Source organism: Colletotrichum destructivum, chromosome 10 (genome assembly GCF_034447905.1).
Source record: "Colletotrichum destructivum chromosome 10, complete sequence".
Classification (NCBI taxonomy): domain Eukaryota; kingdom Fungi; phylum Ascomycota; class Sordariomycetes; order Glomerellales; family Glomerellaceae; genus Colletotrichum; species Colletotrichum destructivum.
The window spans coordinates 2,812,511-2,838,383 of NC_085905.1; the positions used below are offsets into that span (position 1 = coordinate 2,812,511).

Consider the following 25,873-nt stretch of genomic DNA (forward strand, 5'->3'; position numbering starts at 1 on the left):
CCGTGGCCGGTCGAAAGGAGCCCATCGACTAGAGCAACTGGATGGACCCCTCATTAGGTACCATAAGATTTCTCCTGTCCGCCAAGAACGAATCACGGGTTCCCAAGCTTGCCAACGGCCGCCCGGGATGTGGGAAATGCGCGTCGGTGTCAGAGTGCGTCTCTATTGCAGTGAGGACTTAGGCAAGCAGGTACAGACGTGTTGCTATGGGTTTCTTCTTATTAAGCGGCGAGTGACAGACTCCGCGGCCGTCAATTTGCACTTCGAGCCGTCAATCAACCACAATGGTTGGTTTAGATCAGCCAACCGGACTGTGACAAGGTCCTTTGATCCGACAACCCCATTGTCAACTGCTCACACGACTACTCTGACCTTGCTGTATAAAAAAATGTATATAACTACACCTTTTCTCTATCGGTATATATACCTCAGCAAGTTTTTCTAGATACTCCTAACTGGTTGCTGGTTGCTACTCATGGTCTTTATAACGGAGGTCGATCCAGAACGTCAGCGTTTGCCATATCAACCGTGCCCTCGCCTCTACAGGATAGCCGCACCAGCACATCCACATCCACAGTCACCAAAGACCTCGATAATACTCGCGAACACGTGTTAAAGCCTTCACCAAAATGCTCACCTCAAATTCCACTCAGCGCAAGGGGTTGGTTGTTGAAGACAGCAATGTGTCGGGAAAGCCCGTCATGGACCCTCAGCCAGCTCGACGAGGCAAACAGGCCACCAAGTCCCTTCACCAAGTGCGTTCGACACGACCAAGCATTCTGTGGTGGCTGATGGCCATCCCCGCGTTCATCATATCAGTATACGGCGCCGCATTCTTCACCGGCCTCACGCCGGGCGACCCCCAAATCAAGGCCAGGATCCTCTCATCCTTTGGCGGCGTCGTCCACATAGGGAGTTCTCTCGTCGTGATGGGTCTCGGTCCCTTCCAATTCCTCCCCCACCTTCGGCAGCAGTACCTCGCGGTCCACCGATGGATGGGTTGGGTTTACGTCCTCGCCGTGATAGTTGGAGGCATTGCCGCCTTCTATGTCACACTCAATAGCGAATCATTACCGTGGGGGAAAGTCGGGTTTGCGCTGCTCGCCCTCGGGTGGCTCGAGACTGCTCGTCAAAGCATTGTGGCCATCTGGCGGGACGGGGACATCAAGGGCCACCAAGCGTGGATGACGAGGAACTTTTCCCTTACATATGCCGCCGTGATGCTGCGCTGGCAGCTGCCGTTGATGATCGCCATGGGCATGGAAGTAAAGTTCGCGCTCTCCATTACTGGATACGCTTCATGGATACCGAACTTGTTGTATGTCGACTATTTTGTGTTGAATCGGGGCGGCAAATAGGTGCCTTTGGTATTGAAGCGTTTGTAGTTTTGGGCGCCATATTGACTCTCCTCTCTTGTATAATCAGCTGTCTATCTTCTTCTCGCACACATATTAAGAATCGCGAATAATCGCCTTTAGTCAAATGACGAAGAGACTAACAATGACAAGAAGCAGGCCTCGGGGTCGTTGACTCTGAATTGGCGACAGCTTATTACGTCTTATTCTCGGTCTAATCGACGGGATCTACCTTTTTAACAACCTTGGCCGGGACGCCCACGGCCACCGAGTAATCAGGAATATCTCTGTTCACGAGGGCTCCGGCACCAATCGTGCAGCCCTTGCCGATCTTGACTCCCGGCAGCACGGTGACGTTTGCTCCGATCCAGCAGTCATCCCCGATGGTGATGGGCTCCGCGTACTCGATGTTGTCTCTTCTCGACTGCAAGCCTGTCTCGTGCGTCGCCGTGATGAGGCTGACGCCCGTCGCGAACATGACTCTGTCACCGATGGTGACATGAGCACAGTCAAGAATGACGCAGCTTAAGGTGTGTTGTTATCAGCATGCCGGGTGTCACACAATTGATAGCATGACCCGAGTGAACCTCGCGCAGAGCCAACGATAAGTGGAATGGGTGTTGGAGAAGAACCTACTTGAAGTTGGCGTAGAAACGGTCTCCGACAGTGATGTTGCAGCCGTAGTCGACCTGCAAGCTGGGCTCGATGTAGACATCCTCCCCGATCTTGCCGAACAGCTCCTTGATCATGCCCACCCTCGTGCTCGCAACCTCGTCGGCGGACGCGCTCTCATCCGGGACGTACGTGTTGAAGCGCTGGGCCAGGCGTCTGGCACGGTTCCTCGATGCGAGCAGCTCGGGCGCCATGCAGCTGTAGAGCATGCCCGACACCATCTTCTCGTAGTCGTCGCACCAGGGTACCCGCTCCAGCGTCCTCGCGTGGGCGATGGCGTTCTCGTCTTTCGCCGTCTTGACCGGGGGAACCATGATGGCAACACTGTCAGTGTATATGATTATGAGATGTAGAGACCTGCGATCAGAAAATGGGTGCCGACACCACGTCGAACGAATTTGGGATCCCGTCGCCTTTATAAATTTGGCCACTGCGGCGGCGACGAAGTGGCATCTCGGCGCGCGCCATTTTAAGCGCTCTAACTAGGGGGCCGGGGTAGCTTAAAGGCAGAGGGGGGTGCATGACGCTAACTGGGGTCTGCTGGGTAATGTTCCTATTCGGGAATATGCCCCAACTGCCTGTGGAACCCTCCGCAAGCGCCTGTGTCAGTATGCATGAATGACTCTTGACAACGACCCTATTCGTGTCAGTCTTTGGACACATGGCGTTGGTGTCTCGTGCGTGCTTCTTAGAGATTCCACAAGAAGTCGAGGGCTTTTTTCAAGCGTGGACGGGGTTGTTAAAGGGGATATATCACGCCCAGATCTGCATCATTGGTCCTGACATGCGCCTCTCTAGGCATTCGCTTTCTCCGGCTGCGGCGATGTGATGAGGGAATCCCCTGCCTACGTCATCTTCACTTTAGCCAATAATCTCAGAGTAGCAAATGCTGTGCGCCTTGGTCCAAGACACGCAGTTGTCATTTACGCTTGACTGACCAATATGATTCGGTAACTCTCACGCCAGCGTCGCTGTGCCATGCTTCTCAGCCCTGCCGGGCAACATGTGGATTGGGGGGATCAGCGACGTCAAGCCACGGAGCAACATCTTGACTTGCCGAATGGGGGAATGGGAGGTCTCTCGGAACATCCGACTAGCACACCTCTGGAGCTGCATCATTGGGTCTCAAGGCAGAGCTTCGAGGTAGAGACTCTGACATTGGCGACCTTTCCAAGTCTGGGCAAACGATGTATATATGCTTGCTCTCGTCAGATGGTGTCCAATGCCTAGTCATCGCACCAGTCAAACAAAAATTGCATCAAAATCAAGCCACGACAATCACCAAGCAAGACCACCTACTAATATCGTATTATAAATACCGACCTCGTGCGCCCTCGTGATCACCCCTGACATGTACGAACTCGTATCGCTCGTCGACAAACGTATCGACCAACACAACCAGAACTCATACACGATGATGGGCAACGGCTTCGACTCCGCACCCGCACCCGCACCCGCGCCCTGCGAGGTCCTACGCGTGGTCGAGCGCCTCGGAGGTGCGCAGACAACAGTAGACCGCGTCGACCTCGCGACCGGCAGCGCCATACCCTTCTACGTCGTCCACAGCAACAAGGACAACAAGACTGTCGCCGTGCTGCACGCGGATCCCCGAGCGCAGGCGTCGGGAGAGGCGCTGGGGACCGCCAAGTACCACTCGCTCTCGTCAAAGATCGACGTCGTTCTCCGCGGGGTGCCGTTCAAGATGAGGACCAACACGATGGGCACCTCGCACAGATTCGACCACCGCGGCCTGACTTACAGCTGGAGCGTCTCCAGCTTGAGCGTGTCGATGAGCACATTGTACTTCAAAGATGCCGGGGACAACCTGTTGGCGAGGTGGAAAAAGCGCCCCGACGGTATCATGGGCGGCGGGCTGAGCGGGGGGTCGGCGCCGACTTTCGAGGTGTTTGTGCCGCCCCAGAGCATCGATATGGATATGGTCATTGTGACGGGTTTGGCATCAATCGAGTATTGGAAAAAGTACAAGAAGGACTCTTTGACGGCGGTGGGTGAGGCTTTCAGTGTTCTTTGATCAGCTTACGGGCTTGGGATCAATGAACTCGGCACCGAGTCTAGCCTTGCTTTTTGTGTTTGTTCGGGTGGTGCAATAGCGATTTAACAAAGTTGATCATGTGTTAAGAGTTTTTGTGGTTAGAGAGAATCGTGAGAAATGATGGCAAATGGAAAGTTTAGGCCGATGATAGTATTCAACAAGAGGCTCCTTCATTAGGGCATTTTGACAACGCACAAGAGTCCCGACTCGCCTGTTCAACAACCAAGGCATAATTAAGACAGGTCTTTCATCAAGGATCAAGGGCTATTATCCTCCTATTCTCTTCACTTTCAAGCATTAGTTGACGCAGGTATAACTTTGCGTAGTTTTTCAAGAAGAGCTCAAACAACGTATCAGACTCTTTCATCTCTTCGTTGCTTCCCAGGCTTAACATTGCAAACAAACAAGACTGTGTCTCCGTGAGTATCAACTGAAACCCTCCTCGTTCTTCTCACGAAACAGGCAGGAACAATCCTTCTTTTGGAAAACTCGCTCTTTCCTTCGAATTGCCGGGAGGCTTCTTTTCAAGTGCTCCGAACAGAATCCCGCCTACTTTCCATTGTTTCTTTTCAACTTCTCGTCTTCCTTTGGGAAAAGAATACTTGGCTCGATCTCGCAGTCTCGATTTCTGAAGCAAATCAATCGCATTACTTTCCCAATCACTTCTTTCTTCTTTCTTCCTTCTCTTCAAGTTCATATCCCCCGCCCTTCCTCGACACACCCGCGATCAAAGCACATCTGACACCATGGACGAATTCTGCGTTCGTCTCCTTTCCTACTTCGAGCGCAGCGAGGATGGAAAGCCTGGCCGGTGGCCTCATCCCAATCTCTCGCCCGAGGACATGGCAGGCGCGGGCTTTCGCCTGGTGAGCACCCAGGCGAAGTCGGGAGACAGCGTCATCTGCAACTTCTGCAGTCTTCAGGCGTGGGCGTGGGACAGGAAGGACGACCCGTACCATCAGCACCAGGACGGGTCGCCCAAATGCGAGTACGTCGTCTCCGACATCTTTCGCAAGCATCAAGAGTTCTTCCTCAAGAAGCAGCTTGAGAAGACGGAGACTGAGGAGCGGCTCCTCACCCCTCCCATGACTCCCACCAAGAGAACCTACAAGCCCCGTCGCCGCATGGGTTTCTCCCCCATCGTCACTGTGTACGACTCGACGCCCTCCCACAACGCGACCTGGGCCTCAGAGGAGGCGCAGGAGAGCACCGAAAAGCCGCTCGAGATCACCGTCTCGACTGCCGAGGCCAAGGTCGTCATACAGGTCATTGGCGCGGGCGAGCATCGTAAGTCACTTTCTGATGTTGTTCATGGGAGTTATGGCGTACGCTGACCAGCTGGCCAGGCGCGAAGCGAGTCCGTCTCGAGTAGATATCTACGAGTTCAAGACGATATTTTATGACTTGACATGATGCCGACTTCAACACGACGAACCGACATTGCTCCGATATAGCTCTGGTGAGTCTAACTCGGTCCTGTTCTGTGAGGCGAACGTATGGAAGCTGACATACCTTTACGAGCCAAAGCGCGAGATTTGATAGGATTATGAGATACCACGAGCTTGCGACGATGTCTGTACACGCTTCCTGGTTAAGGAAGGGGAGACGGCTATATGTTTGATGACTGGATCAGAGAGATGGCCATAGAGGACACGAACGACGCGTCCATTGGAAGGACATGGCCAGTATGAATCTCGTTCAGTTGGACGTTTGTGAAAGTCAGTTTGCAGATGTGAAGAGCAGTGGGATACATACATGACGAGGGGGTCGGGCTTGCTAGGCCTCAGCAGGACGCAGCAGAATAAAATCCAAACATGTTTGAGCCAGGCTAGCGGTGGCGACTTGGAAGGCAGGCCAGGCCGAAATACATGTCTGCAGATTTTGAGATGGCCGATATCATGAATACGTCGCTTACACACCGACCAGAAGTATACCCCACGATGACGGCAGTGGTCTTGGTTTCGCGATCCTGTGATCCTCACACAAGACAGCCTCACTACCAGACCGCGCTCGTGCAAACAAGCCTCGGAACCGACACCCACCACGTGTGCGGCGATATAGCCTGGCCCTCCCGTCTCACCGCGTTCGAGGTCTCAGTGGCACAGATATACGTGATCCGCACCGACGCGCCCCGGGGATGGACTGGTAAGTGGATGCACGACATGCGGGACAAACCCAACCACCACGACGGAGGGAGTATGGGGTGGGAAGGATAGCGATGCGGGTGTGTGGTGACATTCTGTAGCCGGTGAGACTGATCATCGCAACGAGGCAAGTTCGGTCAGTCTGCTTCTGCCTGCAGGTAAAAAAAATATGTCATCAGATGGCGAGACCGTGACCAAGCGAGCGAATGAGCGAGTGAGTCTGAAGGCAGCCGTCCTGCCCACCTCACATCTCGCATATATATCATCCCCCGTCTCACTACGGACAGCGTTCTCATCACGAAACAAGCCACCTCCGCTAAACAACCCTTCAAAAAAAAAAAAAAACCGGTAGACACAGTCAAGAAGATGATGTATGAATGACGGGAAATCAGTGGTCAGAAGACGGAGATCCCGGAGACTATGTTGTATCGGCGGCGCATGGTGGTGTGGTGTGGTGCGCTGCGCCGGTCGGCAGTGTACCTTACGCTGCCTACCTACTGCACCACACCCGTGGCAACCGCTGTCAGGCGCCCGTGTCACTTTTGTGTGTGTGTGTGCGCTGCGGCTTGTGACCCCCGCAATCGACGGGTGACAAGGCGGCGACGGCGGCGGAGGCCGCATGGGATAGGCAGAGAGATGATAGATGAATGGCTGTATGGTTCGACGAGGCCGATTCCTGCCCAGGCCTATTTAATCACCAAGACCAGCCACCGTTCCTCATAGAGGAGGTTTTGAAGCCAACTGCGATAGATCCAAAATTGCCCGAGAAAAACTCTGCAAAACAACATTCCATACACTCTCCCCCTAAGAAATCTAGCAGTCATCAACAGTCACGAGACGAGATGATGTCCGCTACCAACCAGATCCAGCGCAAGCCGTCGGGGCGCAACCCGCTCCGCACAGTCTGGCGCGAGACGTACGAGGTCTGGGACGGGGTCTGCCACGGCGTGGGGAAGGCCTATTTCAAGATTACCGGCAGATGGTGATTTGCATCAGGACGCGTAGGTTGGCCTGCTTCACCGTTGCCGTCAGTCAAGTCGACCCAGGCCTAAAACTCGAGGAACCCGGAAATGTGTTCCAGTATCGCTGCTACGGTCCACAGCGTCTGAGACAGACGTCGATTTCAAGAGATACGACGAAGACCAGGGGACAGACCACGGACGGACGATACACGGGCTGAAAGAAAGAGAGCGAGAGAGAAAGCAAGAGTGAAAGAAAAAAAATCAAGCATGGCAGTCAAGCCTTTGGCGATCAACATTGCGAACCACAACAGGAACAACAAGAACCAAGGCCCTCCAGGCCCCCAGAGCGAAAGAAACAACCCGTTTGGACGGACGGCAAGATTGGCATCGACGGGCTTGTCCACTGATGACGTTGGGTGGGAAATCTCGATCAGCAGGGCGGGCAGGACGACTGCAACTTTCCGAGGTGGTTCCCCATCAACATGACACGGACCTAAGGAGGGAAGATCCTCCCACCGGCCCTGGGGCAAGGGGAGTTAAGGGAACCGAGGGTCGTCCGACGGGAGGGGCAGACAGCGAACGGCGAACGGGCCTGTCGGGGGTTCCGCTGCGGGTGGGATGCAAATCGACTCCTTGCTTCACTTTTGAGAGCGGCAAACGGATGGGTGGAATTGGAATGGGGATGGAGGCGGGGGGGAATGAAACGGAGGAATGAGCAAGACGAAACAGGTATCTGTATCCTTTGCCAATAATAACAACAAACAAAGGCGGCCGCGGTCCAACATGGGAAGTATTCGTGCAGTTGAGGGTTGGAGGAGATGATCGTCGAGACTAGGCACAGCCGCAAGCCAGGACAGAGCCCGCAAGATCGTCGACGGCGTTGGGATGGTGAGAGTGCAACCCGACTCGGTGTAACGGGGAGAATCTCGGGGAGCAGCAGAGACAACAGCAAAGCGAGCAAGGCAGCTCGGAGTGTACAATAGCTGCTGAAGTAATGTTGAGTGGTCCACAAATAAACCACAATTCTCTGATAGTGAATATCTGGGGCCGCGCCTCGCTGCCGCTGCAGCATGAAAGATGATTCATTCGGCTGGCGACCGGCCCGCTGAACCCAGCAGGACCTGGTTGTCGATTCGTCCACGGTCCAAGAGAGAGAGGAGGAGGGGGGGGATGGGGTCGTTTGATCCTGGCGCTGGGCCGAAGCAATTAACTTAAGGTAGGCCGAACCTCGAAGGGGACCGAAAGAGAGTTAATCGACTCCCGACAGGAGGCCTATTTTCGTTGCTGTTGTTGTTGTCCTTGTTTCTCGTTTTTTGGCGGGTCGCCTCTGCGGGACTGCTGCCAGTCGGGTGGAATACATACTCGTACAGGTCGTGTCATGCGAAGCACACCAAGTAGGTATTCTGTGAAAGTGCTTTGTGTACTGTTGTAGAGCGGCCAGTATGGATGATGCTTGTTTCGGCACTGTACCTTGGAAGGGTCAAGGATAGGGGTTTTGTTTAGGTGCGCACCGTCTTGGTGAAGGCGACTTTGCCTCTGCCTCTAAATCCCCCGATGGACAACTCCGTCGACAGTTCCAAGAGGACCGTCTCTGCACGTCACTTGGATGCATCAAGATCTCGTCCGGCTTGTGTGGCAAACCCAGCATATCAGCCCAAATCCCAAAAGTGATGGATACGAGAAGACTCTGTAAGTGCGTCGTCATCAGGCACCGGCCAGGAACGAGCCAGAGACATTGGACCGGCTGGCTCGAGGTATGGTTTGGTGTGGTGTGGTGTGGTGTGGTGTAGGTAGGTAGCGTACACTGGGTGGATGGCCGAAGGAACCGCTAGAGGGTTGGAAGGTTGGAAGTCGTGGCATGATTGGACTGTGGGCGACGGCGATGTGGCCGATGGGGCGCATCATGGTCCATACGGTGGCTGTGAGGTCTGGACCGCAGACGAGGAAATTTGGCAGACATGCGACATGCATGTGTGTGCTGCTGCGTATCGTCTGGTATCTTTCGTCTGTTGTCTTTTGACTGTCGGCATCGTCACTGGTTGCGGTCCAGTGTGTGTTTGGCTTACATTACCATTCTACACATCCATGTTTGCTCCTGGCTGGAGTGAGTTTGGAACACTGTTCAAGTGTCAGAAGGGGCAGTGTTCGAATGATTATCCGATTGCAAACAATCACAGGGTGGAGAAGCAGGAGCGCGCTGCATGTTGATTGTAATAATGATTGCCAGGAGGGCACTGAAATGGGAACCGTCGATAATACAGAATCGTGTCTAAAAGTTCTTGGGGTGGACTGGGCAGAACGGTGGCGGGCGGGCGCGGCAGACCTGAAAGGCCGCTGGGCAGCGGCTGGGCAGAGTGAAAGGGGAGGGGGGCCGAATCATGACTTTATTCAACTTTTAGTGTCTCTAGCTTTCTCGGCGCGAGTTGAGATGTCTCCTTTGGAGGCGCAGACGCCGGACGACAAGGAATGCCAATGCTGAGAGGGGATTGATCTCTTGGCAAGCCAGTCTGGTGTTCTTGATCTAGATGGAGGGGGTCGACGACACGAAGATGGCCAGCCGTCGCGTTGCTTGGCGAGGCAGAGCGGTGACCACGGCCGTGATGCTTCCATTCAACCTGTCACCGGCCGGCGGCAGGGACTTGTGAGAGAGGGAGGGAAGGGAGGGACGACGAGAGACGAGGGGCCGGCGTCCGCGAGTCCCGGTCTGGGAAAACCAGCCGCTACTGCTCCAGGCCGAAGCTCACGCCGAGTGGAGATTGCCCCTATTCTTCGCCATTTCACTAACGGCCTCGGGTGGGCGAGGCGGTGGAGCTGAAGACCCCGGGCCTAGAGTACAGTGTGCGAGAAGCGTGCTATGTCTGGAAAGAGACCATACGGGAGAATGTCAGGGCAAAAGATGGTTAGATAACAAATGCCGTGCTGTGAAGAAGCAACACTCAGCTAATGAGGTATTGTGCTGAGAAAAAAAGGAGGGGGAGGGGCAAGAGGTGCCTGAAGGAGTCCTGGACATGCAGCCACACGGTGAAAAATATGCCACACAGCCATGAAACGAGATGAACTGGGCCCGGACGGCTCCCAGAGGATGTAGTGCACCTGGTACGTATCCTTTGAATTCATTCTTTTCGAGCCATTTGGGGATTAGCTAATAATGCGCCTTCAGCTGGCGGATGCGCGGATACCTCGCAAGTCGATAGTGTTACGCAGTGGCTTCAGGTATCGTCACATCTTTCTCTCTATCTCTCTCTCTCTCTTTCTTTTCATCCTACTCTTGTACCCCATTCCTTTACAGGTCTCGCCTCGTCTCGTCTCCTTGACCGTCTTCCGTCGCGTGCTCGTCGTCCCGTGTCGTCTTTTTGGCTTTTTTCCCATTCTATTTCTTGCAGCCGTAATCCTAGATTCACCTACAGAGAGAAAAGACGGCGGCTGCGCCTCGCAATCTTGTGCCAATCTGCCAACCTGCCAACGCCTGTCAGCCAATGCAATAATGCCTGTGTTCTCCAGTCTCCAGTGTTCGTCCACCACTCGTGTAAACGGCGCCAGTGGCCCATTGCAGTAGCAGCTGCAGGTTTGATGTTTGGTTACGACGAATGGCCAATCCCAAATGACCATCAGGCCCCGGCGGATACGGGGTGACGGCGGCCCGAATGGGAATTGAAGGCAAGGAGAAGTCAGTCATGGTATCCGTACAGATTGATTATTGGCAGCAAGCATGGTCGAGGGGCGAAAGACTGGTGTGTATGACATCCAAGACGGCGTGTGAGAGAAAGAAGGGGGGGCGGCAACGAGACTAGGTGTGGACACGATACAGGATCTGTAGGTGCCTCGCCTAGCAAAAGAAGCTTGCCAGTAAGGATAAACCAAACGGGAAAGGGGGTTGCCCCTGCCCGTCTCCTTCCCTACCAGAGTGCCAGTTCCTTGTGGGCCAGGGACTCCCTCCCCGGTCGGTCCATCCATCCATTGACGGTGGATCACATCTTCCTTCCCATTCAATTTCATGGCAGGAGGTACGTATCTCCCTCCCCTCTCTTCTCTCCTTCCTTGAATCTACCGTCTGTCCTTCCACCGTTGATTTTATGTTCCTTCTGCTGAGTCTCTGTACCTCACTGTGGTAGATAGGTAGGCATCTTACTCAGGTACCCAGGTACTCTACCATTACAGACACAGGCACACCTCCTCCCTCATTTCTCTTCGCTCGTACCCTGTATTTGCACCGTATTCCCTGCCCCGGACCCGCCCTGGCCGGTCCACCATTCCAGGGCGTGTTTCTGCTTTTCTACCTCGCGCCGCCTCCTCCGTCGCAGCCTCCTACTTCTTGACGTTCCTCCCTTTCCCTCCTTTGTGTTTCCTCCAAACCCGTCCACTCTCTCACTTGCTACCCGCAATCGTTTCTTCTTTTATTTTTCAGGGGATTTTTCTCTCTAGACATCAGCATCGCCATATTCATCTATTCGTTCCGGTGTGAATGTGTGTCAGTTGTCTATGAATACCCTCTTCTTTTAATCAACCTACCAAAACCAACCCTTTCGCACTCTCGTTTGCATAACACGTTTTTCACCATTTCCCATCCGGATTCTTCAAGAAAAGGAAGCTTCATTCTCGCAGAACATTCCCGCAATCAGGAATCCTCCGCAATCCGCTAGCTCTAGGAGACGTCACTTGCCGCAGAATCTATCGACGACATTTCTCGACTCCATCACATCACGTAACCAAATCCATCACAATGGGTAAGGTCGCTACCGTCCTGTCGGCGGCTCTGCTGCTTGCCGGCAACGCCGCTGCTCTTGACCCTATCGTCATGAAGGTATGTCATCGACTCTGCGGTCTCCCTCGAGACCAGTCCTCCCCACCTTCGTCAACAGATCGCTGACAGCCTCCCAGGGTACCAAGTTCTTCTACGAGAACGGCACCCAGTTCTTCATGAAGGGTATTGCCTACCAGCAGGATACTGCTGCCGCCGGCGGTGAATCCAAGACCGGCGAGTACAAGGACCCTCTCGCCGACGAGACTGCCTGCAAGCGCGATGTCCCCATCCTCGCTAAGGCCGGCACCAACACCATTCGTACCTACGCCATCGACCCCAAGAACAACCACGACGCCTGCATGAAGCTCCTGAGCGACGCCGGCATCTACGTCGTCTCCGACCTGGGTGAGCCCAAGCTGTCCATCAACCGTGACAACGCCCAGTGGAACATCGCCCTTTACGAGCGTTACACCGCCGTCATCGACGCCCTCGCTAAGTACGACAACACGATCGGTTTCTTCGCCGGTAACGAGGTATCCAACAACAAGACCAACACCGAGGCCTCGGCCTTCGTGAAGGCCGCCGTCCGCGACTCCAAGAAGCACATCAAGGACAAGGGCTACCGCTGGATGGGTGTTGGCTACGCCGCCAACGACGACGCTGACATCCGCACCAACTCGGCCCACTACTTCAACTGTGGTCCCGAGGAGACCGCCATCGACTTCTGGGGTTACAACATCTACTCGTGGTGTGGCAAGAACACCCTGGCCGGCGCCGGTTACACCACCCAGATCGACTTCTTCAAGAACTACTCTGTCCCCGTCTTCTTCGCTGAGTACGGCTGCAACATTCCCGACGGTGCCGATGGCCGTATCTTCCAGGAGACCACTGCTCTGTACGAGAAGGAGATGACCGATGTCTTCTCTGGTGGTATCGTCTACATGTTCCACCAGGAGGCCAACGACTACGGTCTCGTCGAGGTCAAGAACGGTCAGGCCAAGACCATGAAGAACTACGACCAGCTTGCCTCCCGCGTTCTGGCCGCTACCCCCTCCGCCGTCCAGATGGACTCGTACCAGCCCACCAACAAGGCTGCCGAGTGCCCCGGTGTCGCCTCCAACTGGGAGGTCCACGGCTCTGCTCTCCCCCCTACCCCCGACAGCTCTCTCTGCGAGTGCATGGTCAAGAGCCTTTCTTGCACCCCCAAGTCCGGCCTGAAGGCTTCTGCTATTGGCGAGATCTTCGGCTTCATCTGCGGTGCCGACCCCGCCTCTTGCAACGGCATCAACACCAACACCACCACCGGTGTCTACGGCGCCTACTCCATGTGCTCTGACGAGCAGAAGCTCGCCTTTGTCATGGATTCGTACTACAAGGCCCAGAGATCCGCCAGCACCGCCTGTGACCACGACGGCCAGGCTGAGGTTGTCTCCCCCTCCAGTGACAGCTCTTGCTCCTCCGCCCTTGCCTCCGCCAGCGCCGCCAACAGCGCTGCCGCTACCGCCACTGCCCCCGTCTCTTCCACCGCCAACCCCAGCTCCAGCGCTTCCGGTAACGCTGCTGCCGGTAACCCCTACCAGCCCATCTTCAACTTCGGTGGTTTCGCTGTCGGCGCGTACCTGGTCGCCGCTGGTGCCGTCGGTGCTGCTATGGTTGCCTTGTAGACGCGTGTTCCCTTTTTGAATCAGCTGAATTGAGGAGGAAAACGGGAGTGGCCCGGGAGATGGGCGGGTATGCTTTATGCGAGCCTGTAGGATATCCAACCGGCACCGCGGTGTCTGGTTTAATACAGTCATGGCTCGACAGGAATTCTTTCTATTGGCATGAGGCTCTTTTATGTTTGTCACCATCACATGGCGTTGGGTCCTCGCTGGCGGCGGCGGCGGCAGCAGCAGCAGCAGCTCTGCTTCATGAATCTGACTGTAAAAAGGTCACTATTGTTTTCTAGATGTCTTGTTTGGTCCGATGAATAGAGCTTTTTTTTCTTTGTCGAACTGGGTCGTCTCAACTAGTGCTTGTTCCGTAACTACTGTGTCATGACTTGGCGTAACTCTCAACCTTGGTGTAATTTGACATGTGTCTTGGCAACCTGGGCGTCAATTTTGCCATCCTTTTGCCCAGCGCTTGGCAGACACCTCTAGCCCATCTTGACCAAACTCGTTGACCCCTTTGGTTTCCCACACGGCGGTGAACACTACGATCCATGACGGCCAAGAGGGGGAGGGGGGCCTGTAAATGTCTCATTGCTCCCTTGTCCTCGCGGTTGACCTCGAAGACCATGTGGGAATCACTCGAGATATTTAGCCAAGGCGGTTCATTTTGAGGCTGCGCATCTATATGATGTGAGAAACCGTAGGTAATATTGTAGACAATCATGGGGACAACTTGGGTTTTCCGATCATGCCATGGCACGTATTCTGTGCTACTTCCTGCAACATAAGTCATCAGATATTCCTTAATTACAGGTTTTGACTTCCGGAAGACACTTTCGTCCCATAAATTTACCCGACGGCAACAAACATAGTTAAGACGATAACCCAGTGTCGTATCGTACTTGTGACTTGAAAAGCGCAACTGGGCCGGGTCTGTCTGCACCCCCGAGGAATATTTGGGAAGGGGCCGGACGTTTCCTCCTCCTTTACCATAGCCGCAGTCGTAAAGCCCTTCATCGTTTTTCAGAACTTAGTGTGCATCTTATGGGAGAGGATACATGGGACCAAAGCGTCCAGTTGTCGTGGTTTCGTCTCTCCGAGATGCGAGTGCTCTGTTCCAGTCTAGACTATCCTCGGCCTTGCTAAGGGTCATATGAGAGCTATGATTTGCGAGAATTCTGTAAAGCCATTGGTTTCTGCTGCTTGGTAGTTATACAGAAGCCCGTTGAGACTGGCCACCTTGAAGCCGGATGGCTGGGCTAACATTCAAGACGGGGTGACCGAATCGGACACGGAACTTACTGTCGGAAAGCCCAGAAAGAGCCCTAGCACTGCCAAACGACGTAGACAAGCAACTGCAACATGATTTGATCGCTAGAAAAACACAGCTGCGGCTCAATGAATACGTTTACGTAATCATTGTGGCCAGAAAGTTGAATATCGGTGCTATCACTGCTCATACTGTCAGGGTAGCTTGCCCCTAGCTCGTATCTGACATAGCCCCCGATCCCATCAGATTCATTCAACAAGAATGTCCGGCGCTCAGGTGATGGATAGACTGTCAACTGGTACACATATGTACGTTAGCCTTGAGCCTCGTCAGCTGGCTTGTTAGTCTTCACCACATCACTTGACCCTAACTGGGTTATTTTACCAGCTCATAAGAATCCACCAGGCCATTGCTTCGGTATCCATATATTGTCCATATAATCTTCTAATGTCTACGACCTCCATGTTACGATGTCAGACACGGGGCAACTTTGGACTAGCGATTTTGCCTCTTGGATTATGAGAGAGACAGAAGCCCGCCCCGCACCTGATCCGACTGCAAGGAACTCTGTGAAGTATCAATTCAGTCATGGATGATGGACAGTACTGTCGACTACGGCGATGAGGCTAGTCGCTGTACTTGAAGCGGGGGACGGTATGGGTGGCAATCAGGTGGCATCGAAAAGCCAAAAAATTGGAAGAACTTATGAAGCATTTGCGAATGATTCCATGCTTGCTTCATTGTTACTGTGGCTATTCCAGGGTTCAAATCCATACCACGAAATCCACATATGGATCCACAATATGGATCCATGTCCATTCCATTCCATTCCACGTAGGCTTCAGCCTTTCCATATTCACGCCACAGAACCCCTTCCATATGTTCCATATGTGGAAATTGTGGAAAGGATTGAAGATTTAGGTGGGGGCTGAAAAAACCTGGATTTCCTTGTGAAATAGCGCATACCCCAAGTACTTTCTATCGCCAACGACAACGCAATAGCAACAATTTTCCACCCCGTTTTACCCGTACACGAAGTTCAAACAAGTCTATTCTAGGGGGGTTACTACTACTCACGCCCTTATTTCCCCAAATCGAAATGGCCGCCCTCCATCCTACCAAGTCAACCACACCCGTTCCAGAACGTACAGAAGAAGACAATCAACGACTCTTTCAGCTCTACAAAGGCTGGACCTTGACGGAGAGAGACGGCCAAGTGCGTCAATGGGTATATCAGTTCGGCTACGATATCCAGCATGCCCAGAAAGGGGAACGCCGATGGGTGTGTTGCCTTTGCATCAAGCAAAAGCGGCCGAGGCCAAAGAGTTATGCCATCAAAGGGTTGCAGAATGCGGAGGGTCACCTGTACGCGGACCACAATGGCATTATGGATCCGACAGGCAAGAGGCAAAAGCCTGCCAAGGCATCTGAGAAAGCACATCAGTCCATTGCAACAATTCTACAGTTGAACCCGAAGGAGCCGAAGGAACAAGATTTGATCAATACCTTGATCAAACGTTTTGACAAAACTGTATTCCAGCAGAAACTTGTCAACTGGATTGTCAATTCTAACCAATCCTTCTCGATCGTTAACGATCAAGATCTTCGAGACATCTTCAACTACCTCAATCCATCGGTGGAGATCACAAAAGCCAACATTACTGACGTGACCGTGCGTGCCATCGCAGAGCGAGAATTTACTAACAACATGGAAAGAGTGAAGGACGCTTTGCGAAAGAGTCCGGGACAGATCCATATCCAGTACGATGGCTGGAAGTCTGGTAACCGACACGCCTTATACGGCATCACATGTGTTTTTCGGGATTCAAACAATCGGCCACAGAAGTGTGTCCTCGGACTGCCTGAGCTTACAGAGAGGCACACAGGCGAGAATATCGCCGGGCAGATCATCGAGATCATTCGAGAGTACGAGATCAGCGATAAAGTCGGATATTTCACACTGGATAATGCCGGTAACAATAAAACTTCGATGGGGGAGCTTGGATTAGAATTCGGCTTCGAGTGGGAGAAGCGATGGGTTCGCTGCGTTGGTCACGTTGTCAACATAGTAGTGAAACAGATGCTGTATGGCAAGAACCCGGATGCTTTCGAGAAAGAGGTCTTCGAAGGACTTCATACGGCAGCGAAGGAGCATGAAGTCTGGAGGAGGCGAGGCTCTGTTGGAAAATGGCATAACTTTGCTGTTGTAGGTGGCTGAATCCCCGGCTTTATTTGTTATACTCACGAATACCTAGGAGGTGAGCAGATCGGACACGTGGACCGATATGCTCAAGAAGGTACAGGCTATCGAGAGCCAACTCTCTGATGACGCTCAGCTCAAGAAACACCGTCCAGTTGGAGTTGTGGTCGACAATGCTACCCGGTGGCTTTCTCAATTCTCGATGATTGAGCGCGCTCTCGTCTTAAGGCCATTTTATAATTCTTTTGTCCAGAGAGCGTCAAACGAGTGGGAGAAGGTCAACTTGACGAGAGCTGGCCACATCAAAAAGGGCTCCAAGCTGCCCTTCTTCCTGAAGGAAGAGAATCACATGACACCTGATGATTGGCATGTGCTCGGGACTCTTTACGACATTTTGCTTGACTTCCAGCTGGTTGTGAGAGGCCTTGAGGGTGATGGGCAGGGAAAACACCGGAGAAAGGTCGAGGAAAACGAGATCGACCCTCCACTGTCTGGTAAGCCTTAATTATACTTCTCAAAAGCGGCCCGATTCTTATTCTAACAGCTGATTTGTACAGGAACAAGCTGGGATCTTATTCACGCGTATGAATTTCTTCTCGAAACCCTCGAATCCGCGAAAAGAGCAGTCGCCAATTTTCCGGACGGCCATCACCTCGCTGTCAACATCAATCTGGGCTGGCTCAAATTGAACGAATACTACGAGCATCTGAACGATAGCCCCTTGATCTATGGCGCCGCAGTTCTTCATCCTGCCTACCGGTGGGCACTGTTTGACGATTTGTGGGGAGACGACGACGAAAGACAGTTATGGATTACCAAGGCGAAGGAGATGGTCCAGGATCTCTGGGAGAGAGAGTATAGGGACCTGGAGGTCGATGACCCAGAGATTGAGTTGCCTGCCAATAAGCGGCTGAAGACCTCAAGAAACAAGTTCACAGCGTGGCGCACAAAGAAGCGAGGACTGACGGCCGGGGGGGTTTCTGTTACCGAGTCGCCAATTCAATCCCCTGCTCAATCGCCTAGGTCCTCAGTTGGCGGTCTGGATCTTGATGAATACGGGCAGTGGCAGCGTGATATCGAGGATGCTGATGCTTCTGTCACAGATCCCTACGAATACTGGCACATGAGGCGGCTTAAATACCCCCGGTTGTCTAGGATGGCCTTGGATCTGCTTACTGTGCCACCAATGTCAGCCGAGTGCGAGAGGTTATTCTCGACCACTGGCCGCATGGTGACCAAGAGCCGCAATAGGCTAGATGCCAGCACAATTGGGCTTTGTCAGACACTACGGAGTTGGTTGCGTGCCGGTTTGATCGGGTCGCTAGATAGGATTCTGATGGACGAGTGACAATAACATCGACGTCACCAAGGCATGGATGCGGCCCACTAATTACCATTGTTAGACAAAGTAGGTTTCCATTCCACCCATTCCACAATATGGATCCATTTCCATAATGGATCCATTTCCACCCATTCCACATCGAAGTTATTAGTCAGCATCCATATCCACGCCATATTCACGAATGTGTCGTGGAGTGTCGTGGATTTGAACCCTGGGCTATTCGGCCATCTCAAAAGGGCCTTGATGGCGTTATCGACTACACCAGAGACCCCTCATTAGCTCCTAGTTGTCAGTCTTGTTTTCTTTTCTTCTCGGGAAAAATCTTTTTATAGTCAATGAACAGAAAACCTCAAAAGGGACTGTCTTGATCCAACCAGGTCTATTGGCCAGAAGATGACGCACGATATATGTGTATCCCTCAGAGGCACACCGCCTAGGTTTAGGGGGAGAACAACACACAAGACGCAGTCTAATATGGTGTAGTTTACCTCACAGCTTGATATTCTGGCATGACCTTGCAAAAGTTGACTGTTGCTAAGTCAGCATACATTGCCTTTCCTGCCGAGTTGGTAAATTTGACACGCAGCCAGCAGATATATAATGAGCCCGCAAGACGAGCCTGCATTCGGATTCAACAAGCTACGCATGTAGTAGTAGGGGGGGAATCAATGATGTTGTCAAGAGTTAGAGCACACAGTAAAGCATAGGAGAACTTAGGGGAAAGATGCTCATTCTATATAATGTGACGAGAATGAAATGTGGTCTAGTTATATACGTCTGACCACGTGAAATGGTACGTGAGGGGACTGATCCGGTGAGCTCTGATATACGAGGGTTTCCCTGTGACAGATGTCGATTATGGCTCGGGGACGGCCAGGTTACACCACCGCACCCCCTGTATTGGGTCACTTTACTAGGAAAGTAGATGTATTGTCAAGAACAAAGACCTGTTCCCTGATCGACACGGCGCTTCGTCTGCTGTCGATAGGCTGATGAACGAACGACTGTGTTTTCCGTCCTTCTTTTCCTCTCTTGCTGCTGTGCCACCTTGCACAGAAATTCAACAAGTCGCTTTGTTTGCCCTCGAAAAGGTGACGACGAATGGAACCGAAAAGACTGTCGAGGTCAGCTGGGGACCCGCGAAGACCCTCAAAATGATGGCAGTCGAGACAGCCGAGGAAGCTGGAAAGCTCTACGAGATCTTGTTCGTCGCTTTCCACCGTCGCGGTACGTAACTCTCCGGCGACGATGATCCTCCCTCGGCTGTAAGCAGTCGTCCCCTGTTCCGAGCAGCCGTACGGCGCAGACATGCAGCCCTATCCTTCTGGCCACCCTGTTCGTCATCCTGTCCGCTCATCGAGGGACGCCGGACGCGCATATAGACTGACGAGAGGTCAAAAGGAGTCCTCCCGTGAGTGTAGGAACCACGATGGAGGCTAGGCGAGTTTGTACGTTTTGGGCTTGGTTTGCGAATCTGCCGTGATGCCCTTGGGATGGAGGGGCGAAGCTGGCACGAGAGATGCGGACTACAGTCTACCAAGAACCGACGGCGTGGCATGGCGGCGGAGATGGAGGTGTCCTCCATTTTATCGGAGTTTGTGTTGTTGAAATTAGCACCATGTCTCGTTCGTTGGGACGTAGGACCCATGATCGTCGCCCAATAGCACGTTGCAGACAGGTCGACGTTGCCGAGGTTCGATGAGGGAGGGGGGTTGGAAGGATGGCAATACCAGATCTGGAACGAGCACCTTTGGTCTTCTAGTCACGTTAGCCTGGAATAAGATTTACAATGTGCCACGGATTGTTGGTCAGGTAGAAGGAGGTGGTGGCGTATACGCATCCTGATATCTCAAAAGGACTTGAGCCAGGGAGGAGCGAGTGCAGAGCCAATGCTCGTTGGTCTCTTGACTGATGGTAACACAACGAAGTCGTTGGCATGCAGACGAATCGAGAATGGGGTAGCTTCAATCACCCGGACCTCAAGGGTCCCTGGCCAGGTGTGACTGCCCTTCCCCGACGCCAACAACATAATGCGGCAAGGGAGGGTGAAGACGATGTCTCAACTGTGGTCGCGGGATTGGAATATTGCACGTTTTCCCCGGGATAAAGTGCGCTAGGACGCATGAGACAGTAGTAGACGACGAACGCCGTGTCGGGAACGGGGAAAGAGAGAGAGAGAGAGAGAGAGAGAAAAAGAGAGAGAGGCGTGTGGGAACCGGGGAACAGACGGCAAGCAGATCATCTCACGGCGGTGCGCTTGGAGAATGTCACTTGTTTGTTTTGAAGCTGCAGTCAGATCCAAAGATTGTTGACGAGGAGCTAGCCGCACATGGAGGGAGCGACACGAGGCTTCGCCAAGATCGATGGAGGTATCTTGGCGTCCGGTGGCAGGCCGTAGACACGGGCACACACGCGGATGGTGAAAGTGTAATTCCTCGTCCGCCTTCGCCGGATGGCGCTTAATGAGGTCTCGAAGCCCGATTCGAACCGCACTCCGGGGAGGGGGGCCGCACGACTCACGAAGCGCGGGGGTGAGAAGGGCGGCCAAACTCGTCAAGGGGGTTCTTCGGTTCGTGCTGCTGACTTGGACTAGCGTTGGATCACGATGACTGAGAGCTCTCAACGTCCATTCCCCAGTCTCACTCATCCCCGTGCCTCCTGATTCCTCCCGTCCTATTGCTGTCATTCCAGGTCGAGTCGAGCCTCCTCCCAGGAGATTGGCAGTTGAGCTGCAGAAATGACACCGATGCCATCCATTCATTCATTGCTGTGCCTCAATGCCCCATGTCGGTGCCCGCGTGCGATTGACATGAGATGGAGCAAGACTCCACATGGTTATGTCACTCCTGCGAGATGCTGTGAAGCCCAGGCAGATCATTGCTCGGTGATTGTTCCGCTGCCTTGGCTACGTATCTCAGCATCTCAGCATCTCACTCGTTTTGTCCGTTCATCCTCTTGTTCGCTTCCAGCTCACTCACACTAAGGCCCCCTAGCCTCTCGCCCGTCCGTCCGGATGCACATTCAATCACCCAATGAATGCCCTCGGGCCGCGCATTCTCATAGGAAACGGGCAGTCGAATATCTCCCGACTCACTCACTCACTCACTCACTCCCAGATGCAGTCAATGCCCTCCCTATGCAGTCAGTGTCTATACTACGCTCCCTAGTTCGTTCCCGGGTCCCATGGGCGTCGACTTGCATGCCCTTGGTCTCATTCTCGCGTCTAGAGCCGAAATGGGTATTGCGCCGGCAGGCGGGCCAATCGCATAGCCGCCAAGTCGCTCCGGCGCAAAGTACCGAGTCGAAGCTCGACCGAACGGGGATCCAGGACCATGTTTTTGGCCAATTCTGCTTTTCGATTCATCACTGATCCATCGTCCTCCCTGTCATTTGAGTGGTCATGACCCGTGGATCCCGTCCCCTTTTCCCCGACTTTCTTCCCACTAGGAAGTACAAAGTAATCGTAGTGCAGAGACACGACGCCTCTTTCCCCTCCCCCTCGCCATCCACATGGACACTGGTCACGGGGAAGGGGAGGCGAGAGGTGAGGGAGGCTCCAGTTCCTCCACACACCCATCAGGATCGTGCCTTTTACCCCGCAGCCAGAGGCCGGGACGAACCCACTTTGACCTTTTGTACCCCGGATTCGACCCTGGTCTGTGTGTCAGTGTGGTTCTGATGAGAATTGATAGTGGACGGTTGAGACCTGAGAGAAATGGGGAGGGGAGATGCGGCCACCGGGCTTGAGCAGTGGGAGATTGCCTCTTGGTTTCCGGGAACGTGGGCGTATTGTCGTCTGCTCGCCTCTGTTTCTCTCTCCCAGTCATCCATACTCTCACTCGCTGTCGTCTTTCTGCGTCTGTCTTATGTCTCTGCGATTCAGCTGTTACACTGTCTCTCTCTGCCGTTGGTATGCGTGTCAACAGCGTATCTGCCCGTGTGTGCCCGGTACCCGGTATCGAAATGTCTCTTGTTGTCTCGGAGGGTTAGTGGGAAACCATTGGCCCCATGCCACACCTACACACACACACACACATACACACACTCACACCCACTCACACACAAGCACACAAACACAAACACAATTCAAACTCTTGATCCTAATGCGGCGATGCGGCCACGCCCTGGTTGAAGGCTCGTAGAGTGCGACTTTCTTCGTGTCCCTTGCCCTTTTCCTTGTCGACAGGCTTCTTCCTGGGTTTGCCCGCCGCCACCCTCGGTATCTTCTCGTCTTGTTTTGAGTTTGATTGGACCCCCCGCAGCACCAACGAAGAGCAGCATCGGGGGTGGTCCCCCCTTCCCCTCCTGCGGTCCGGGGGCGGGGATGTTTGCCAACCTGCACCAGCTAGACCTCTTTTCGAGTCCTTTTTTCTGGGGAAACGGGAGGGAAAGAGGACGCCGGTGGTTTGGATGGCTTCTAGGCCGAGTCTTGGCCCCTCCGGGCCTTGTGCGAGTTTGTGTGTGTGGGTTTGTCTTGTCATCGAGGCGGGGACGAAAGGGTCGTCGTGTTCGTGGAGTAGCTGACCGACTGAACTGGGGTAAGTTTGGGATCCGGACAGATACAAAAGGGCTGTGTGAGTATCGTAATCGAACATCGCCGTCTGATCGGATGGTTCCCTGAGTACCTTCACCACATAGATAAACTCCAGGATCACCCCCCTTCTTCTCGTGTCTCTCTTGCCTGCAATTGCCTGTTCCGCATCCTTATTCGAACGGCATTCCTGTGTCTGTGTGACCCAAAAGGCCCAGACCCCCCTCCTTTCCGTCTCCCTTGGCCGAAGTCTGAAGTGACGCACATCCTGCAGCTCCCGCTGTTCTCCGCACCCCCTCACCGCGTCGAATTTTCGGTGGATAGCAGTCCCTCGTCAGTCGTGCTGTTCTGAGATTCCGGTTCTCCGGCTGTTGAACACGGCCGAAAGAAGACGTCTTTGACGACGACGACAAGGACGACGACCGTTGTCAAGATGGATCGAACCTCCCAGGACCCCGAGAAGGCGGGCTTCGAGCACGCCGACGATATCAGGACCAGTTCCCTCAACGAATCCCAAGATATCGATATCGATGCCGGCTTCACGCCCGAGGAGCAACGAAAGATCATCCGCCGTATCGATCGCAGACTCGTCGTCACCGTGGGCGCCATGTACTGCGTCTCGCTGATGGACCGGACGAACCTGTCAGCCGCTGCCATTGCGGGCATGACCAAGGAGCTGTCTCTTCAAATTGACAACAGATATGTGAGTACAGCCTGACGAGATGAGAGCAGCTCACTTTTATGCGCGTGAGCAACCGTGGGTTGGATGACTAGACTGAATGACTGACCTTTGGGGGACTTGAACAGGGCATCGCCTCTCTCCTCTTCTTCATCCCGTACATCATTTTCCAGCCGCCCTCGACCATTGTCGTCCGCAAGATCGGTCCCCGTCTTCACCTCGGCGGTCTCACCCTCTTGTGGGGTGGCGTCATGATCGGCATGGGGTTCTCGCGCAAGTACACCCATCTGTACGCCTGTAGAATCCTGCTCGGCGTTCTTGAGGCCGGCTTCTTCCCCAGCTGCGTCTACCTCCTCAGCACATGGTACACTAGATGTAAGTTCCCTTCCTCTTGTGTGTGTGTGTCTGTGTGGAAGTTCCATATCTCGTGACGGCCGGAGGCTGACCTTACACGATACCTTCCAGACGAAGTCGGCAAGCGATACTCGGTCTTCTACCTCCTCGGCTGCGTTGCGTCTGCTTTCGCTGGAATTTTAGCCTACGGGCTTATGCAGATGAACGGTCAGCAGGGCCTCACAGGTTGGAGATGGATTTTCATCATAGAAGTTGAGTACTCGATCGCTCCCTGATCTCCATGCAAAGTGCTAATGTTGTTGGATACAGGTGTGTTGACGTGCGTGCTCGGTCTCGCGGGCTACTGGCTGCTTGTAGACTTCCCCGACTCCAAGCGCAAGGACTGGAGCTTCCTTGGTGAGCGAGAGCGGGCGTGGATCGTCGCGCGCGTGAACCGTGACCGCGGCGATGCACACATGCCGGCTTTCAACCTCCGGAGATTTCTCAGCGCCGGCGCCGACTGGCGGATCTGGGCATACGCCATGATCTTCTTCAACACGACGACGGTCTCGTACGCGCTTGCCTACTTCCTTCCAATCATCCTGCAGATCAACATGGGCTTCGACGTCGGCGCCGCGCAGTGCCTTGTCGCACCGCCGTGAGTAACCGAGCTTCCCCTTTCTTAAAAGTTGCAAGTCAGTTGATAATAGCTTAGTTATGCTTTTGCTGGCTTTGTCATGTTCGGGACTGCCTGGCTCGGCGACAAGATGAAGTTCCGCGGCCCCGTCATTCTCATCAACATGCTTTTCTGCATCGTCGGCCTGCCCATCATGGGCTTCCACTCGAGCGCGGCGGTGCGCTACTTTGGCGTCTTCCTGACGACGGCAGGCGCCAACTCCAACGTACCTGCCGTCATGGCCTACCAGGCGAATAACATCCGTGGCCAGTGGAAGAGGGCCTTCTGCAGCGCGACCCTGGTCTCGTTCGGTGGTATCGGTGGCATCGCCGGCAGTTTGCTGTTCCGCGAGCAGGACAAGCCTCATTACCGCCCGGGCATGTACGCCTGTATCGCCTGCAGCTTGTTGACCGTCATCCTGGTTTCATTGTTGACCCTCGACGCCTACTTCAAGAACAAGAAGGCCGACCGGGGCGAGACGGAGCTCGAGGCTGATGATGTAAGTTTGCCGCTTCCCACCCCCGTGTGGCTCAGACCCGACGGACGATTACTGACTTATGGTTTGCAGGAGGGCGCTCAGAGAGGCTTCCGGTATACCTACTAGGGTGTTTTTCGTGGACAAGGGTGCGTTTTGACGACTAATAAACAAGAGGTTCGGTTCGGGGATCTCAAACGGTTTCATGAGATTTGCTGGATGTCGAGCCACCACCGCCGTGAGGTTTATATAACATCCGGGTACCAAGGCTTGTGTTTAAGTCAATGAAGAATAATGAGAGAAACGAAAGCCTGGAGAGTGACATGCGAAGGGCCCTCCCTTGTGTTTATGTGATCCCCGATGCGGTACTGCGGTAGCACGGAATAGTAATCATTATGGCGGCTTTGAGGTGAATTGCCGAGGCACGCGGCGGCGGCGGCGACAGCAGCGTTAGACGAGAGACGCATGGTTGGTGGCTGCGACATTCGTGTAGAACGACGACGGAACATGGCGGCGCTAAGCGTTTTCGGCGACACTGGTTGGACGAGGCCGTTCCGGCGAGACGGCACAGTCCGTGTAGGTCTCGGCGCCCTGGGGGCTACCGAGAGGTAACCTCCGGAGGGGGCTTGTGTTTGGTTGCAAGCGCTACATAAATCGTTCCGGCTTCTATGAGTACATGAGATGGTTAGGCTGAGGCATCATGTTCGTCTATGCCAAGAGCGCCTTACGAAGGGTGCGTGGATACTGACAACTGTTCAATGTGGACTTCGTGTAAGACCGAGCGAGGG

General features: G+C 53.8%; 9 protein-coding genes across 9 annotated transcripts; 6 read left to right on the forward strand and 3 right to left on the reverse strand.

The window, feature by feature from the left end:
* Positions 1-629: 629 nt before the first annotated feature.
* CDEST_15141 (uncharacterized protein) lies at positions 630-1,358 on the forward strand (the record flags this gene model as incomplete). Its single annotated transcript, XM_062931297.1, has 1 exon — positions 630-1,358. The coding sequence occupies one exon, from the start codon at positions 630-632 to the stop codon at positions 1,356-1,358; it is 729 nt and encodes a 242-aa protein (XP_062787348.1).
* A 141-nt stretch (positions 1,359-1,499) lies between these two features.
* CDEST_15142 (Putative trimeric LpxA-like superfamily, maltose/galactoside acetyltransferase) lies at positions 1,500-2,476 on the reverse strand. Its single transcript, XM_062931298.1, has 2 exons — positions 1,992-2,476; positions 1,500-1,879 (listed from the first exon to the last, which is right to left on the reverse strand). The coding sequence occupies exons 1-2, from the start codon at positions 2,339-2,341 to the stop codon at positions 1,570-1,572; spliced, it is 660 nt and encodes a 219-aa protein (XP_062787349.1). The 5' UTR covers positions 2,342-2,476; the 3' UTR covers positions 1,500-1,569.
* A 902-nt stretch (positions 2,477-3,378) lies between these two features.
* Positions 3,379-4,059, forward strand: CDEST_15143 (uncharacterized protein; the record flags this gene model as incomplete). The annotated part of the gene is made up of 1 exon (XM_062931299.1): positions 3,379-4,059. One exon carries the CDS (start codon positions 3,379-3,381, stop codon positions 4,057-4,059), a length of 681 nt encoding a protein of 226 aa, XP_062787350.1.
* Positions 4,060-4,453: 394 nt separating this feature from the next.
* On the forward strand, positions 4,454-5,562 carry CDEST_15144 (uncharacterized protein). The gene has a single exon (XM_062931300.1). The coding sequence runs from the start codon at positions 4,827-4,829 to the stop codon at positions 5,412-5,414; it is 588 nt and encodes a 195-aa protein (XP_062787351.1). The 5' UTR covers positions 4,454-4,826; the 3' UTR covers positions 5,415-5,562.
* A 1,507-nt stretch (positions 5,563-7,069) lies between these two features.
* On the forward strand, positions 7,070-7,404 carry CDEST_15145 (uncharacterized protein; the record flags this gene model as incomplete). The annotated part of the gene is made up of 2 exons (XM_062931301.1): positions 7,070-7,206; positions 7,230-7,404. The coding sequence occupies 2 exons, from the start codon at positions 7,070-7,072 to the stop codon at positions 7,402-7,404; spliced, it is 312 nt and encodes a 103-aa protein (XP_062787352.1).
* Positions 7,405-11,516: 4,112 nt separating this feature from the next.
* Positions 11,517-13,921, forward strand: CDEST_15146 (Putative glucanosyltransferase, X8 domain, glycoside hydrolase superfamily). The gene is made up of 2 exons (XM_062931302.1): positions 11,517-11,987; positions 12,065-13,921. The coding sequence occupies exons 1-2, from the start codon at positions 11,907-11,909 to the stop codon at positions 13,589-13,591; spliced, it is 1,608 nt and encodes a 535-aa protein (XP_062787353.1). The 5' UTR covers positions 11,517-11,906; the 3' UTR covers positions 13,592-13,921.
* A 5,662-nt stretch (positions 13,922-19,583) lies between these two features.
* CDEST_15147 (uncharacterized protein) lies at positions 19,584-19,976 on the reverse strand (the record flags this gene model as incomplete). Its single annotated transcript, XM_062931303.1, has 1 exon — positions 19,584-19,976. One exon carries the CDS (start codon positions 19,974-19,976, stop codon positions 19,584-19,586), a length of 393 nt encoding a protein of 130 aa, XP_062787354.1.
* A 1,638-nt stretch (positions 19,977-21,614) lies between these two features.
* Positions 21,615-22,222, reverse strand: CDEST_15148 (uncharacterized protein; the record flags this gene model as incomplete). The annotated part of the gene is made up of 2 exons (XM_062931304.1): positions 22,098-22,222; positions 21,615-22,048 (listed from the first exon to the last, which is right to left on the reverse strand). The coding sequence occupies exons 1-2, from the start codon at positions 22,216-22,218 to the stop codon at positions 21,615-21,617; spliced, it is 555 nt and encodes a 184-aa protein (XP_062787355.1). The 5' UTR covers positions 22,219-22,222.
* A 1-nt stretch (position 22,223) lies between these two features.
* CDEST_15149 (Putative major facilitator superfamily, MFS transporter superfamily) lies at positions 22,224-25,408 on the forward strand. Its single transcript, XM_062931305.1, has 6 exons — positions 22,224-23,625; positions 23,730-23,976; positions 24,067-24,180; positions 24,265-24,592; positions 24,650-25,109; positions 25,179-25,408. The coding sequence occupies exons 1-6, from the start codon at positions 23,356-23,358 to the stop codon at positions 25,212-25,214; spliced, it is 1,455 nt and encodes a 484-aa protein (XP_062787356.1). The 5' UTR covers positions 22,224-23,355; the 3' UTR covers positions 25,215-25,408.
* Positions 25,409-25,873: the final 465 nt, after the last annotated feature.

Coding starts and splice junctions, on each gene's coding strand:
- CDEST_15142 (XM_062931298.1), bottom strand. CDS start 2,341: ATGGTTCCCCCGGTCAAGACGGCGAAAGACGAGAACGCCATCGCCCAC. Junction 1,880..1,991: donor CGTTTCTACGCCAACTTCAA/GTAGGTTCTTCT, acceptor ACACACCTTAAG/CTGCGTCATTCTTGACTGTG.
- CDEST_15144 (XM_062931300.1), top strand. CDS start 4,827: ATGGACGAATTCTGCGTTCGTCTCCTTTCCTACTTCGAGCGCAGCGAG.
- CDEST_15146 (XM_062931302.1), top strand. CDS start 11,907: ATGGGTAAGGTCGCTACCGTCCTGTCGGCGGCTCTGCTGCTTGCCGGC. Junction 11,988..12,064: donor TTGACCCTATCGTCATGAAG/GTATGTCATCGA, acceptor ACAGCCTCCCAG/GGTACCAAGTTCTTCTACGA.
- CDEST_15149 (XM_062931305.1), top strand. CDS start 23,356: ATGGATCGAACCTCCCAGGACCCCGAGAAGGCGGGCTTCGAGCACGCC. Junction 23,626..23,729: donor TTCAAATTGACAACAGATAT/GTGAGTACAGCC, acceptor GGACTTGAACAG/GGCATCGCCTCTCTCCTCTT. Junction 24,181..24,264: donor CGGTCAGCAGGGCCTCACAG/GTTGGAGATGGA, acceptor TGTTGGATACAG/GTGTGTTGACGTGCGTGCTC.